This window comes from Scyliorhinus torazame, chromosome 10 (genome assembly GCF_047496885.1).
Source record: "Scyliorhinus torazame isolate Kashiwa2021f chromosome 10, sScyTor2.1, whole genome shotgun sequence".
Taxonomy (NCBI): domain Eukaryota; kingdom Metazoa; phylum Chordata; class Chondrichthyes; order Carcharhiniformes; family Scyliorhinidae; genus Scyliorhinus; species Scyliorhinus torazame.
The window spans coordinates 84,958,656-84,973,567 of NC_092716.1; the positions used below are offsets into that span (position 1 = coordinate 84,958,656).

The 14,912-nt window shown below is 44.5% G+C and overlaps 1 protein-coding gene across 3 annotated transcripts in view; it reads left to right on the forward strand.

The window, feature by feature from the left end:
- edc4 (enhancer of mRNA decapping 4) overlaps nt 1–14,912 on the forward strand; it is a 172,226-nt gene that overhangs the window by 22,353 nt on the left and 134,961 nt on the right. For all 3 annotated transcript variants that reach the window (XM_072518359.1, XM_072518357.1, XM_072518358.1), the window contains exons 8-11: nt 787–896; nt 3,103–3,186; nt 5,367–5,462; nt 6,318–6,417. In XM_072518359.1, coding sequence (XP_072374460.1) covers nt 787–896; nt 3,103–3,186; nt 5,367–5,462; nt 6,318–6,417 — 390 coding nt within the window. The remainder of the gene's footprint in view (nt 1–786; nt 897–3,102; nt 3,187–5,366; nt 5,463–6,317; nt 6,418–14,912) is intronic.

Consider the following 14,912-nt stretch of genomic DNA (forward strand, 5'->3'; position numbering starts at 1 on the left):
TCCCATTCAGTGAGATCAAAGCTAATCTGCGACCTAACTCCATATTTTTACCCCATCTCCTTTTATATCGTTGATTAACAAAAATCTTATCAACTTCAGATTTTAAATTTAACAATTAATCTAGTGTCCGTTTCCATTTGCGGAATGCAGTTCTACCATCATTTGCATGTAGAGGCATTTCTTAATTTCACTCCTGTTCGGCCTAGCTCAAATTTTTAGACTATGTCTCCATGACCTAGACTCGCCACAAACAGCGGAAATAGATTTTTTTTTCCCAATCTGTTGCCTTTCATTTGTATATAATCTCTCCCATTAAGTTAAACTCAGTTGAGGTATCATTGTGCTCTCCCTCCAAAGACCATTTTGTCCTTTCCATTGTGTGGTCAAACAAGGGCTTTGTACAGCAGAATCGTAACATCTAGCCCCTTGTATTTTACTCCTCTAGATATAAAGGCCAGCATTCTTTTGCGGTTTTTGCTTATTTTCTGTATCTATTCATGACGTTTTAATGATCTTTGTGCCTGAACCTTAAGACCCGTGTTGTTTTTGGGTTTTGCCTACATTAAAATCCATTCGTCACAATTTTGCCCATTCACTTTATCAATATCTATTTATAATTTTATGTTTCCGTCTACACAGTTGACAATATTGCTTATCTTTGTGCCATTGTGTTGTCTGTGATGTCAATAGCTAAAAAGCTACTAAAGCTTTCAGTGCTGTACGCACATTTGCAAATGATTGTAACCAGTATTTGCAGAAACATTTCTAAATAGTCTTTCTTTCCAGCGAATCAGTGAAGGTGCGTTATCCCCAGATGGAACAGTCCTTGCAACTGCGAGTCATGATGGATATGTAAAATTCTGGCAAATCTACATAGAGGGGCAAGATCAACCAAGGTACTGATGTGTAATTTTGGTTAAAGCTAACTGCTTCTTTGATTTAACAAATTCTGCGAATTTAAATTTGTTTCAAAAAGGCAATTTTGAGTTGTAAAGAAGTAAAGGCAGATTACACAGAGAAAAGTTCAACATTTTGAGCAGATGCATGGTGGATATTTAATTGCTTTAAACCCTTTGAGGTTTAATAGTGGTAAATAGCGTTCTATGACTTGTTTTTATGCTCCTTGGAGTGTGAATTGTCAGTCTAATTTTAGCACAAATTTCTGCATGGTTATAAAATGAAAAACACATTCATTTGATCCTATTGTGTAAAATGATGCCTCAGCTGCTGAGGAACATGATGGCCAGAGCAATCTGATATTAAAAATCACATAGGTTTTGAGGAATGCTCAGCCTTCATTTTATTTATCACAATGTCTTGATCTTAGTAACATTTTTTGTAATCTTGCTTTGGCTCTGAGCACAGTGTGGGTAGGTGATACGAAAAATAGTTTCAACTGCTTGATGTGTGTTTATACAAAATAAATTGCAAAGCTCAATCAACCCATAGTGTATTCTGCTTCTATAATTTGTACTTCAATTTAGTGCACATAGTAACATTAACATCTTTTTACCTGTGAGGTTTTTTTTCTGTGGGACTTGAAGGGGTATGTAGTTAAACTGTTAGAATCAACTGTGACATTCTGTGGTGTGATCCTGTGTTAGAGCTGATGATAGTGTTAGTTTGAGATTGGATCGCAAATATAATTTATTAAGCTGTTTCCAGATCATTCTACCTTCTTGTTGTGCATAGTTCAGAGTTGATCGCTTGATCTCTATTTACCCAACTTTCTAGATGAGCGTGAAATACAGGCATCACTTGTTTCTCATCAGTGAGATTGGTATTTGTCTGTTGCAACTGTTGGAGAGGGTACCGAATTCTGGTGATGCTGAAATTTGCTGGGCTTTCAATAACTTGTATAAATATAACCCAATTTTAACTTTGATCTTTTAATATTCCATTGGATAATTTTTGCCCAGCTAAATTGTTTTTCCCCCAATTTTTAAAATAAATTTAGAGTACCCAATTATTTTTTTCCATTTTAAGGGGCAATTTAGCGTGGCCAATCCATCTACCCTGCATGTCTTTGGGTTGTGGGGGTGAGACCCACGCAGACACGGGAGAATGTGCAAACTCCACATGGACAGTGACCTGGGGCCAGGATCGAACCTGGGTACTCGGTGCCGTGAGGCAGCAGTGCTAAGCACTGCACCACTGTGCTGCCCTCTGTCCAGCTAAATTGTTGTTTCCTACTTTCTGTAACCTATGTGCACTGCACCCTCTTTGCCCATTGCACATTTTAGTTTCAGCTGGATTAGGTTGAGTTGCACTTTGCATGATTCCCTTATCAAGACTGGGTAACTGACCTGTTCCCAGACCTGTTTATAAAATATATAGAGTAATTCCTCTTTGTTAGAATCACGTATGCAATTAATATGGGAACTGGCTAGTTACTACAAACCATTCTCCATTACCTCTGCCCAAGAATATAACATAATGATGTGGGTTTTGTTTCAGTTTTATACTTACCATAAATATGTTCTTGAAATTCCTTAAATGGAAACACTTGTTTTTCTTCTTCCAGTTGTTTTCACTGTAACATTATTTGTAGAGGTCTGCTACTGAGCTTTCAGCGGACAACATTTTACAAGCATTAATTTCCTGAGGTGAGGGTGTATCAGGTTTATTTAGTGAGCTCCTTAGCCAGTTGCCATAGTGAATTTTTATTCATGAATGCTGATCAGGTGTTGGGATTCATTTTGCCTGTCTGTTGAGATAGATTTTATATGGTTAACACTGCTGCCTCTCGGCACCGAGGACCCAGGTTCGAACCCAGCCCCAGGTCACTGTCCATTTGGAGTTTGCACATTCTCACTGTGTCTGCGTGGGTCTCACCCCCACAACCCAAAAGGATGTGCATGGTAGGTGGATTGGCCATGCTAAATTGTCCCTTAAGTGAAGAAATTAAATAGGAGATAGATTTTATACATCCAATTGCAATACACATTTTAAATGAAAAGCTGACAAAGATAAGAATCTGTTAATCACTCATCACCTTCAGAATTATCCAGTTAGTAAATTCATATGATTCCTGTTATGTGAAATGCTTTTGAAATGCATCTCCTGTTTCATTGTTTCCTGCTCATTCGGATCTTTTGCCAGGTGTCTTCATGAGTGGAAGCCCCATGATGGAAGGCCATTATCATGCCTACTTTTTTGTGACAATCACAAAAAGCAGGATCCAGAGTAAGTTTGTACTGCAACTTTGTATCTATAAACATTGATGTTCCATTTGACAGACGCAGCAGCATTTTCTGCAACTGTACAGAAATGTGCTGAATTAATCCACAAATTCCTATTGAAATTTAGTCCATAAAATGGGTAGCTTCAGAACAGTCAATGTTTTTAAACCCATTTTGATCTTGACATGAAATATGCTGAATTTTAAAGCAGTTTTTGTTTTTTTGCTTAAGCTCTCACCAGTCATTGAAATGAGGAGAGGGGGTTGAAATCTCTCCTGACCCCTCCTTTTTTAAAAACATTTATTTGTTTGCAGGCTAGCAATGAAGCATTATTTTTGTGACTATAATGACTGTCTAAGTGACTGTGGAAGAACTTAGAAACATTACTGCAAAATTATTTTGGGATTTGTTTTTCTCTCTCCCCATTTCCCTTTTCTAGATCTCTGGAACAGGTGCCACTTTGAAACTGTCTATTAGGAAGTGTCCAGAAGCAGGTTGGAGTGATTTTTCTCCTCTTTCCCCGCTTCCCTGCAACCCTCCACTGGAGAAGTGTGTGGCTTTTGCTCAGCTCCCTCCTATGACAATGTGACTGATATTGGGAGCTGCTTTGTGGGGAATCAAGGGTATGAACCCAGATCCTTTCATTCAGTGTTGGAGCTCCATTGAGCTGCCTCGCTTGGCAATTTATTAAAACTAAAATTGAACCAGCTTGTGTTTTTTTTTTTTTTTAAAGGAGAAAATTATTGGTTTCACCAAAAAACAATGGAAGTGGACCATTCAAGAAAAGTTCTACATTACAGTGTTCACTTTATTAAACATTTGCAAGATTATAGTAATCTTTGTTGTCACAAGTAAGCTTGCATTAACACTGCAATGAAGTTACTGTGAAAAGCCCCTATTGACAGATATTGTATCACGGAGGGAAAACCTGCAAAGTTTGAGCATTTTCTATGAGGCAAAGGAATAATGTTCTTTTGAAGCAAGTGCAAATTTTCCTAGAAAAGCTTTGAGTATTTACTTTAGATCACACTGAAAGGACTTGTGCTAATGTCTAACTAGCTTCATGTTTGAAATGCTTGGACATTTGCCCATTGCATCAGATTTCGGAAGCAAAATATTGCTATACAATTTAAATAAAATTATTGACTGAGACCACTATGGTTACAAGATGGGTTACTGACTACTAAAGTGGTATCTAGCATATAGGTTGCTGTTTTAAATCATGCTGTGTGTTGAATTCTGCCTTTTTGTGAAATCTGCTCCTCTGAGTACATTATTGTATAGGAGGAATTTTAGTGTAACAAGCATCATTGTTTTCAGAATGGTAAACCGTTAAATAGGCTTTGATGTCTTCAATGACTTGTATGATACGGTCTGTTAAACCCCAAAAAGTTTGATTTTGAATACTGTCCCAACTGCAACGATGCTCATGTTTGCTTAAAATCTGACTTCCGCTTGTTGGCAGCATAACTGCCAATGAAAGGCCAATTCCCACTTTGGGTCACAATGTCAGAACTGCTGCAGAGTAATTCAAGCCATGCAGAAAGACTGCCAAGCTAGAGAACAGTGCCATGATGCAATAGTGCAATACCTGCAAGAAAACTATGAAAGGAGCCGAGCATCCTTGAGAGAAGTGTTTTCTGAGATGTTGCCTTGAGAATTGTTCTGTTATTTTTCTTTATCCTAAATTTTAAGATTATTTTGTTGCCCTGCTTTCTTCGTGCAAACCAAACCTGTTATGATATAAACAAAATCGAGCAAAACCACAGCTAAGGAAATGTTTTTTACATGAACTTAGCGGCCCAAAGTACATTGAGCTGCAAACATTGTTTGGCTCCTGGTGTTTTTACTTGGCTACAGTAAAGTTGTGCTATGTGAAGCAGTTAACTTCCAAATAGAATGGAATGAGAAGAACAAAAAAAACACTTAACCACTGGGTTAAAACAAATTTTAAAAAAAAAAAAAAAAAAAAAAAAAAAAAAATGCAACATCACTAATAGCTTTATTTCTATAAGTATTTCATTCACCGTAAAGCGTTTTGGACTGACTTGAGATCTTGGAAGAGATTGTGACAAATGCTGTATAGATGCAAGTTCACATTTAAAAGTATGGACACATGCTACCTCTAGTTTTATCTTGCTAACTCTTTAGCTGCTAACTCTTTACTTTTTCTCTGTTCTGTAGTGTACCTTTCTGGCGATTCTTGATCACTGGCGCAGATCAGAACAGGGAGCTGAAGATGTGGTGCACTGTGTCATGGACCTGTTTACAGACCATCAGGTGCAAAATCTAAAATCCAACTTTTGAACTGTTGTTAAGTTGCATTTATTTAACTTCACCCATTCGCTAAATTAGACAGTTTGTAATGCATCATGACATCAATACCTGAAGTGTCAATTTCATTGTTTACATAAAAGGATTTTCCTGAAATTTTCCCCCTTGAAATTATTTTGCCCATGAGTTTAACCCATTGGGGTGACCATTTTCCAGTTTACAGTTACCCCATTGCTCTAACACTTGAATGCTGTAATCGGAACCCAGAGTTATTAAAACCTTGGCGGACAGACTCTTGTATTCAGGATTGTTTTCTTATTGCACCTTGTGATCCTGCAGCTATGGATGTCATTCATAGTTTTAAACCTTGTGTATGGTAATATCAAATAGCTCGCCACGGGCAATCTGGGGGGCCTGATTGGCTAACTAGAAGTCGTCCAGTGTAACACTTTGTTACGCTGCGTGCTTATTAGACAAGCATCTCCTAGATATGCGAGTCTTATTTGTATGTCTGATTGTTCAAAGCAATTGTTTATATAACAATAATTCAAATTTCTCCCCTCTTTAATGTGCAGCTCCAAACTGATTACTGGAGAAACTTGCTTTGGCAATCGGTGCTACTTTGTGTATTCCTTAATTTCAGTTTTTTTTTCCTGTCACTTGTTGCAATGTTGTGAGATTTGCCATATCTATCATGTATAAAGTTCAGGCTTAAAGTACATTTCCTTTGTTATTTTTATCACTTTCGCTTGAGTTGCATGCAATGCCAATATTATTTTTGGTAATTTGCGGTCACACGCTAGTTTGACGATAGAATGTTTATTGTACCACGGTTACATCATTATTTTCTATTTTCTTAAGGTTCATGCCTGACTCCTTTAATACCAATGTACGCCCAAGTTTGAAAGCCAGCTTGGATCTATCTGCAGAATACCTAATCCTCAGTGATGTACAGAGGAAAGTAAGTTCAAATGTTTTGCACTTTATCTCTACAAACGTTCTCTTTGAGGGGTATGAATTTCTGTTAGTGATTCACACTTTTTTTTTAAACACAGAATTTTATTGAGGTATTTTTTTTGCATTGTAAACAGTTACAGCTAACAGAAATGTACAAGCATCAATATAAAACCACTACTTCAATCAAACCATACTGCACATGCCCGCTCCTTCTCCCCCCCCCCGCCTGCTGACGCTCACTCTCCCGCAAAGAAGTCAATGAATGGTTGCCACCTTCGGGCGAACCCCAGTACAGATTCCCTCAAGGCGAACTTAATTTTTTCCATACCCAGAAAACTTGACATGTCCGAAAGCCATAGTTCGGTCTTCGGGGGTTTTGAGTCCCTCCATGCCAGTAGTATCCGCCGCCGGGCTATTAGGGAAGCAAAGGCCAGAACATCTGCCTCTTTCTCTCCCGGGTCTTCCGAAACCCCGAAAATTGCCACCTCTGGACTCATCACCACCCTTGTCTTCAGCACCCGGGACATGACCCCCGCAAATCCCTCCCAGTACCCCCTAAGCTTAGGACATGCCCAAAACATGTGAACATGGTTCGCTGGTCCTCCCGCACATCTAGCGCACTTGTCCTCAGCCCCAAAGAATTTGCTCATCCGAGCTACCGTCATGTGAACGGGCCCGGTGAACGGCCTTAAATTGAATCAGGCCGAGCTTACCCTACTCCGGGCTTCCGCCCAGAGCCCGTCCTCCATCGCCCCGCCGAGCTCCTCCTCCCATTTCAGTTTCAGTTCCTCCATCTGGGACTCTTCCCCCTTCATGAGCACCTTATAGCTATCCGAGACTCTACCCTCTCCTCCTTCTCCTCTAGAGACTATTCTGTCCTGGATCCCCATTGGCGGGAGGTGTGGGAAGGATGGGACCTGTCTGCGTACAAAGTCCCACATCTGTAAGTATCTAAAGTCATTTCCCCTTACCGGCCCAAATTTCTCCTCCAAGCCCCTCAAACTCGCAAAGCTCCCCTCCAGGAATATATCGCCCACCCTCCCCACCCCAGCCCACTGCCATATTCAAAGCCCTCCATCCATGTTCCCGGGGGTGAATCGATGGTTATCACATATTGGAGCCCAAACAGATGCGCCCCCCCCAATGCCTCCTCCACTGGCCCCATATCCGCAGGGCCGCCCCACTACCGGGCTGGTGGAGTACCTGGCCGGCGACAGCGGTAGGGGAGCCGTGACCAGGGCTGCCAAACTGGTGCCCCTGCACGAAGCCGCCTCCACTTGCTCCCAGATAAGACCCTGTACCCACCATCCACTTCCTTATCATGGCTATGTTAGCTGCCCAGTAGTAGTTGATCAGACTCTGCAATGCCAGTCCCCCTCGCTGCGGCTCCTTTCAAGCATCGCCTCCTTCACCCGCGGGGTTTTCCCGCCCAGACAAAGCTCATGATGATTTTGCCAGTCCTTTTTGAAGAAGGACCGTGGGTTAAAGATCGGGAAGCACTGGAAGATGAACAGAAATCTAGGGAGGATTGTCCTCTTTACAGTCTGCACCCTCCCCGCCAGTGACAGCGGGAGTGCATCCCATCTCCGAAACTCCCTCTTCATTTGTTCCACCACCCTAGTCAAATTTAACTTCTGCAACCTGCCCCAGTCTCGTGCCGCCTGTATCCCCAAGTACCGGAAACTTTCCTCCACCAGCCTAAATGGCAGCACCTTCAGTCTATTCTCCTGGTCCCTTGCTTGCACCACAAACATCTCACTCTTGGCCATATTTAATTTGTACCCTGAAAACCGGCTGAACTTCCTCAATGTTTCCAGTATATTTTCCATCCCGGCCAGTGGGTCCGACACGTACAGGAGCAGGTCGTCCGCATAGAGAGAGACCCTATGCTCCAACCCAATGTCATTCCCTTCCACCCCATCGCAGCTCTCAACACCATCGCCAACGGCTCTATGGCCAGTGCGAACAGCAATGGGGAGAGTGGGCACCCCTGTCTGGTCCCGCGGTGTAGTCTGACATCCTGTTCGTCCTAACGCTAGCTTTTGGGGCCTGGTATAATAGTCTGACCCAATTAACCAGTCCCTCCCCGAACCCAAACCGTCCAAGCTCCTCCCACAAATAGCCCCACTCCACCCGGTCGAAGGCCTTCTCAGCGTCATTGCCACCACTACCTCCACCTCCTTGCCCGTCGGGGGCATCATGATCACATTAAGCAATCTTCTCAAGTTAGCTGTCAGCTGCCTGCCTTTCACAAACCCTGTCTAATCGTCCCCAATCACCTCCGGTACGCAGTCCTCAATTCTAATCGCCAGGACCTTGGCCAGGAGCTTGGCATCCGCATTGATCAGGGAGATTGGCCCGTATGACCCGCAGGATTCCGGGTCCTTGTCCCGCTTTAGTATCAGCGAGATTGTGGCTTGCGACATCGTCGGTGGCAGGGTCCCTCTGTCCCTTGCCTCATTTAAAAACCCTTGTCAGGACCGGTCCCACTATCTCCAAGAACTTCTTGTAAAACTCTACTGGGTATCCATCCGGTCCCAGGGCTTTCCCTGACTTCATGGCCTTTAGGCCCCCCAATACCACCTCCGCTCTAATCGGGGCCACCAGCCCGTCCACTAGACCCTGCCTACTTTCGGGAAGGCTAGTCCATACAGGAACCTTTTCATCTCATCCGGCTCTTCCAGGGGTTCTGAAGTGTACAGCTTACTATAGAAGTCCTGAAATACCTTATTCAGTCCTGCCGGGTCCTCCACTCTGATCCCCTCCCCATCAACCACTCTACTTATTTCCCTGGCTGCCTCCCTCTTCCTGAGTTGCTGCGCTAGCAATCTGCTGGCCTTCTCTCCATGCTCATACACCATTCCCCTCGCCTTCCTAAGTTGTTCCACGGCTCTGCTTGTGGATAGCACCCCCAGTTCCGCCTGCAATCTCTGTCTTCCCTAACCAATCTGTCCATTTCTGCTCTGTCCGCCCTGACCCTGTGAGCCCGAATTGAGATCAGCTCCCCCCCCCCCCCCCTCCCCCCCCCCCCCCCCCCCTCACTACTGCCTTCGGCGCTTCCCACAGAGTCACTGCTGAAACCTCCCCTGTATCGTTCACCTGCAAGTAATTTTGCATACACTTCCGCAGTCTCTCACATATCCCCTCCTCCGACAACAGTCCTACGTCTAACCTCCATTGCGGGCGTTGGTAATTCCCCCCCCCCCCCCCGACCTGCAGGTCCACCCAGTGCGGGGCATGGTCCGAGATAGTGATTGCCGAGTATTCCATATTCTTTACCTCCCCTACACAGACCCTGGTCAAGATTTAAAAAAAATCAATCCTAGAATATACTTTATGAACATGCGAATAAAACGAGTAGCCCCTTCCCGTCGGCTGTCTGGCTCTCCATGGGTCCACAGCCCCCATTTGCTCCATGAACCCTTTCAGCTCCCTTGCCATTGCTGGGAGTCTGCCCGTTCTGGGACATGACCGGTCCAGCCCCGTGTAAAGGTCCCCCCCCCCATTATCAACATACGTGAGCCAAGGTCCGGGATCTTCCCCAGCACTCTTTTGATAAAGTCAACGTCGTCCCAGTTTGGCGCATACATGTTCACCAGCACCACTCTTCTCCCCTCTAGCTTGCCCCTTACCATGAGGAATCTGCCCCTGCCGTCTGCGACCACGCCCTCCGCCTCAAATTGAACCCGCTTATTGATCATAATTGCTACCCCCCTGGACTTAGAATCCAAGTCCGAGTGGAAGACCTGGCTGATCCAGCCATTTCTTATCCTAGTCTGGTCAGACACTTTCAGATGTGTCTCCTGCAACATAATTACGTCCGCCTTCAGAGCCCGCAAATGCACGAACACACATGCCCTTTTAACTGGCCCATTTAGTCCCATGACATTCCAGGTGATCAGCCTGGTTGGGGGGGTTCAACCCTCCACCCCACCGGTCAGCTCTAACCTTTCTTGGGCCCGCCTCCGGCCCATGCGCCGTGCCATTCCTGACTCGCCTCTTGGCTGCCTCCACCCCCGACCCCCTTTCCATTGCCTACTTCAGATCTCCCCCACATCAGCAAAATAACCCCCCCCCAGCAACCCCCTCCCCCGATAACCCCACCCCTGCCATTCACTGGCTGTATTCTCATTCTCTCTCTCTCTCTCTCTCTCTCTCTCTCTCTCTCTCTCTCTCTCTCTCTCTCTCTCTCTCTCTCTCTCTCTCTCTCTCCTCTTCCCCCCCCCCCCCACCTGACTCCCTTGACTAGCCAATCTGCTAGCCCGGTGACTCATCGCTCCGGCGTCCCCTTGACTCACTCCCATTGTTTCCCCGACCTCATCTCGCCCCTCCCCAGCACACCATCCCCACTCCGACCCACTGGAGCAGTCTCACTAAGATGGGAAAGATCAAACAAGATGTAAACATCAAACAGCACCGCGAAGCTGCTCCAGGTACAATACAGTTCCAGCTATGTACACAGAAAAGTGTTAACCCACGTCCCTTTCTGAGCACCAAAAAGAAAAAAAATATATATAACTGCAATACAAGGAAAAAGACCATTCGAGAGTGGGGGGAAGGAGGATACCCTCCCCCACATCTCTCTCTTTTTCCCCCCCCATGGCAAAAACTGCCCACAAAAAAAAATACACAAGGCACCTTTAAAGAAGTAAACAGTCGACCTGCAGTCCAGGCACAGTAAGCATCCCTTCAACCAGTAATTCTCGGACCCTAGCTTGTGTCCGTGGGACTTTTTTCGAGACCAGTCCCTGATCCCTCACAAAGTCCATCGCTTCTTCTGGCTCTGAGAAGTAGTGGTGTTGGCCCTGATGCGTAACGCAAAGATGGGCCGGGAAGAGCAGACCAAACTTCACGTGCTTTTTGAACAACACCTCCTTAACTTGTTTAAAGGCTGCTCGCCACCTGGCCATCTCCTGGCTTAGGTCCTGGTAAATGCGAAGGACACTGTTATTCCACGTGCTGCTCTTAGCGCTCTTTGCGCACTGCAGCACCTGCTCCTTCTCCACAAACCTGTGGAACCTAATCACCATTGGACGGGGGCGGGGGGGGGGGGGGAGGAGGCCCCCCCCCCCCCGGACGCACCTGTCTCGCCTGTACTCTGTGCCCCCTCCAGCTCCGGCGGTCGCGGACAGGCTTCAGCCCCCATCAGCTGCATCAACAGGTCCGCCACGAACGCTGTGGCATCAGCTCCCTCCGCCCCCTCCGGGAGGCCGATGATCCTCAGATTCTGTCTACGGGCTCTATTTTCCAGCTCCTCTACTCTGTCCAGCAGTCTTCTCTGTCTCTACTTCAACCCGTCGACTTCTAGCGCAGCAATCGTCTCCGCGTCCGCCTGCTCCTCCACCGCCTCTTCCAGCTCCTTAACTTTTTCGTCCTGGGTATCCAATCTCTGGTTCAATTGATCCACTGCCTTCTGAAGTGGGTCCAAGTTATCCCGCTTCAACGATTCAAAACTGCTTTTTATCACCTGCAGCATGTTTTCCAGCGCCTGCTGGATCGGCAGGTCCGCCATCTTTGCTCCCGGGTCAGCTTCCCCTGCACCTTGTCTTTGTCCCTTCCTCTCCCGTTTGCGCTGCTTTCTGCTCCCCCGCAGTTCCATGCAGCTCTGCCCGTTCCTCAGCACATCCGTGGCCGCCTTTCCAGCGCTCCGCAGTCTCGCAAAACCGGGGAACCAGGTCCTCAAATCCCGCCAGAGTGAGAGCCCCTGAATGTGCGGCTCACTCATTGCCGCCACCGGAAGTCTAGTGAGTCACACTTAGTGAAGGAATTGCTCAAATGAATAGATCATTTATTCATGGTTAAATCCCATTTGCTTGTTTTTGTTCATTGTGATGAACGTAGGCATTTCAGATATATTACATGTATGTAGTGCAGTAAGGGTTAAAAGCCTGGGTTAGAATGTGACTGCTGCAGTAGTCTTTTTAAAATGAGGACAGCTAGGCCTTGTGGCTACAAGAGGCAATTAAAGCATCGCAAAATAAGGGCTGATGGAATTTGTTTTACAGAAAGAAAGTTCCTTGGGGAGTAGATAATTAGAGACAGTTGTGTTTCGCCTTAGTAAGATGAGGTAGTTAATGGGAGGAGCCAGGGATTTAAGTAGTCTGGTGTTGAGCTTCAGTTCAGTTTTGATCTGTCTGTGAACAGACAAGCAGTTTCTCGCAAAGCAGTTTAGTTAAAAAGATTTTACCTGTGAACAGAACAGAGTTTCTGAAAAGGCTGGCAGGTTAAACGGGTTGGCTGGCATTTTGACACATGCAAGAATCTTTTGCCTGAAGAATCTCAAAGTAGTTTTTCCACGGCATTTCTTTACAGCAAGTATTCCTGGGTTAGCTAACTGTGGATTTTGACTTAAGATGGGTTTCACTTGAGTGGAGATAAAGATAGCAGTTAGGATTTAGTGTTTCATTGTCTTCGCTAAGCATTGTTTAATTATTAATTCAAAGCTATTTTCTTTAAGATAAAGTTAGTTTTAAGACTGAGTTAACAAAGTTTGTTTTAATACACCATAATCCCTATTTGTATGTGGAATTACTCCTGGAGCAAAGTATCCTTCCCTCACAGTCTTACAAATTTTGGAATTTCTGTCTGGTATTCCAGCAACTGTTGGAGTCTGGTCCTGGATCGCAATATGGGATGAGAGTGTCACTAGCAAGGGGAGTGTTTATTGCCCATCCCTAATTGTCCTTGAGAAGGTGGTGATAAGCCATCATCTTGAACTGTTGCGGTAGGTGCATCCATGGTGCTGTTAGGAAGGGACTCCCAGGATTTTGACTCTGACAGTGAAGGAATGGCAATATCCATCCAAGTCATGATGTTATGTGGCTTGGAAGGGATTTATGGGTGATGGTATTCCCATGTATTTGCTGCCCTTTTTTTCTAGGTGGTGGAGGTCGTGAGTCTGAAAGGTGACGTTGAAGGATGTAAATTGCTGCAATGCATCTTGTTGATGGTACACGATTGGTACAGTGTGCCAGTGATGAAGGGGGTGAATGTTTTAAGGTGCTCCAATTGCTTCCACAAAAATGAAAGTTGGCAATGTTCTTGGAAATGAATATATACTGAATAAAGACCTTAACAAGTGATAGTAAATGGCAGCTATCATGGGCAAGCACAGATCACTTGATGAGAAACTATTTGGGCTTCATTTTGCATGGTTTGTAATTTGCAAGTAAAATACTGCTTTGAGAAGTCATTACTTTGCAACTATTTTTCAAGGTTGGATATTAAATTGAATTATTGGAATATTGAAATGTCTGCCTCTATGTTGAGCAGTATACCATTTTCGTTATGGTATTAAGGAATTTAAAATTTGGATATGAGAAACTTTTGGACATTTTGCCGTGAGGATTGAGACTTTGCTCGTCTGTCTCAGCTGCATCTCGATCGTTGCCACACATCTAGTTTTGACCAGCTTATCCTCCTCCTCCTCCTCAAATCATGCTTGACTGCGTTGTGACATTCACCTCCCGTTTACTCATTTCCTTGCTTACTACACAACTAACTCTTTTCTCAGTGCTCACTGATGTAGTCTTTGTCTGAATCTGTTACCCTAGCTTTTACACCTGCTGCCATAATCCCCTAATATTTTCAAGTTATCTTTTTCTTTGCAAGTGTTTTTCAGAGCATATTTTTTCCAGCCAAAAAGTTAGGTAAATATTTTGATGATCCAGGGACGTGAGTGAGAACTCTTACTCTATCAAACTGTTGGTAAGACTGAAGATTTGGTCCTTATCAGGAATACCGCACCCTCACCTTTTTATTACATTCTCCTTCTCAGCTGCTTGCCCAAGTTGAAAACATTCCAGATATCCTGCTTGACCCTGAGTTGAGCTACAAATTTCCTCGAAGCATCTTATTTCTCTCTCATTTCATCTGTCCCTACCCAACTCTCACCCACCTCTATTGAAACATTATGAAATAGCTCCTTAAACATCTGCTTTTCTACTTGCCATCCCCTTAACCTATTTTCCGAGTTCACTTTGATTTGTCTTCATACCCTTGATTTAAACCTTCACTTAAGTTTAAAACACCACTCTTAGACCAATTATTTTCTTCAAACTTAAAGCAAAATTCAATCATGTTATGATCATTCTTACCCAGATGTTCCTTTACTATGGGATTATTAATCAATCCTACCTCATTGTACACTGTATGACCAGTGCCCAGGCGAGGTCGTCAAGATTCCGGATGGGATACTCCCAAATTGTAATGCTCCTGGTTGAGGAGGGCTGAGCTTGTTCCACTTCTTTATTCAACCTCATTGGTTGGTCGCAACAAGGTTCATTTAAGAAAGGATCCACTCCCTTGTGAGTACCTTTTCCCAGTCCAAATCTATTTATATTTTAATCAGGCTTTTTGAGCCTTTCCTTGAATTGCCACCTTGCCGTGGTGGAGAGGCTTGAACATTCCATTGATCCCAAGAGCAGTGTCATCAGGAGACTTGAGCTCCTGACGGGGTCACCCATGACAGTAAGGTCAGAGGGGAGGAACCAGACAAAG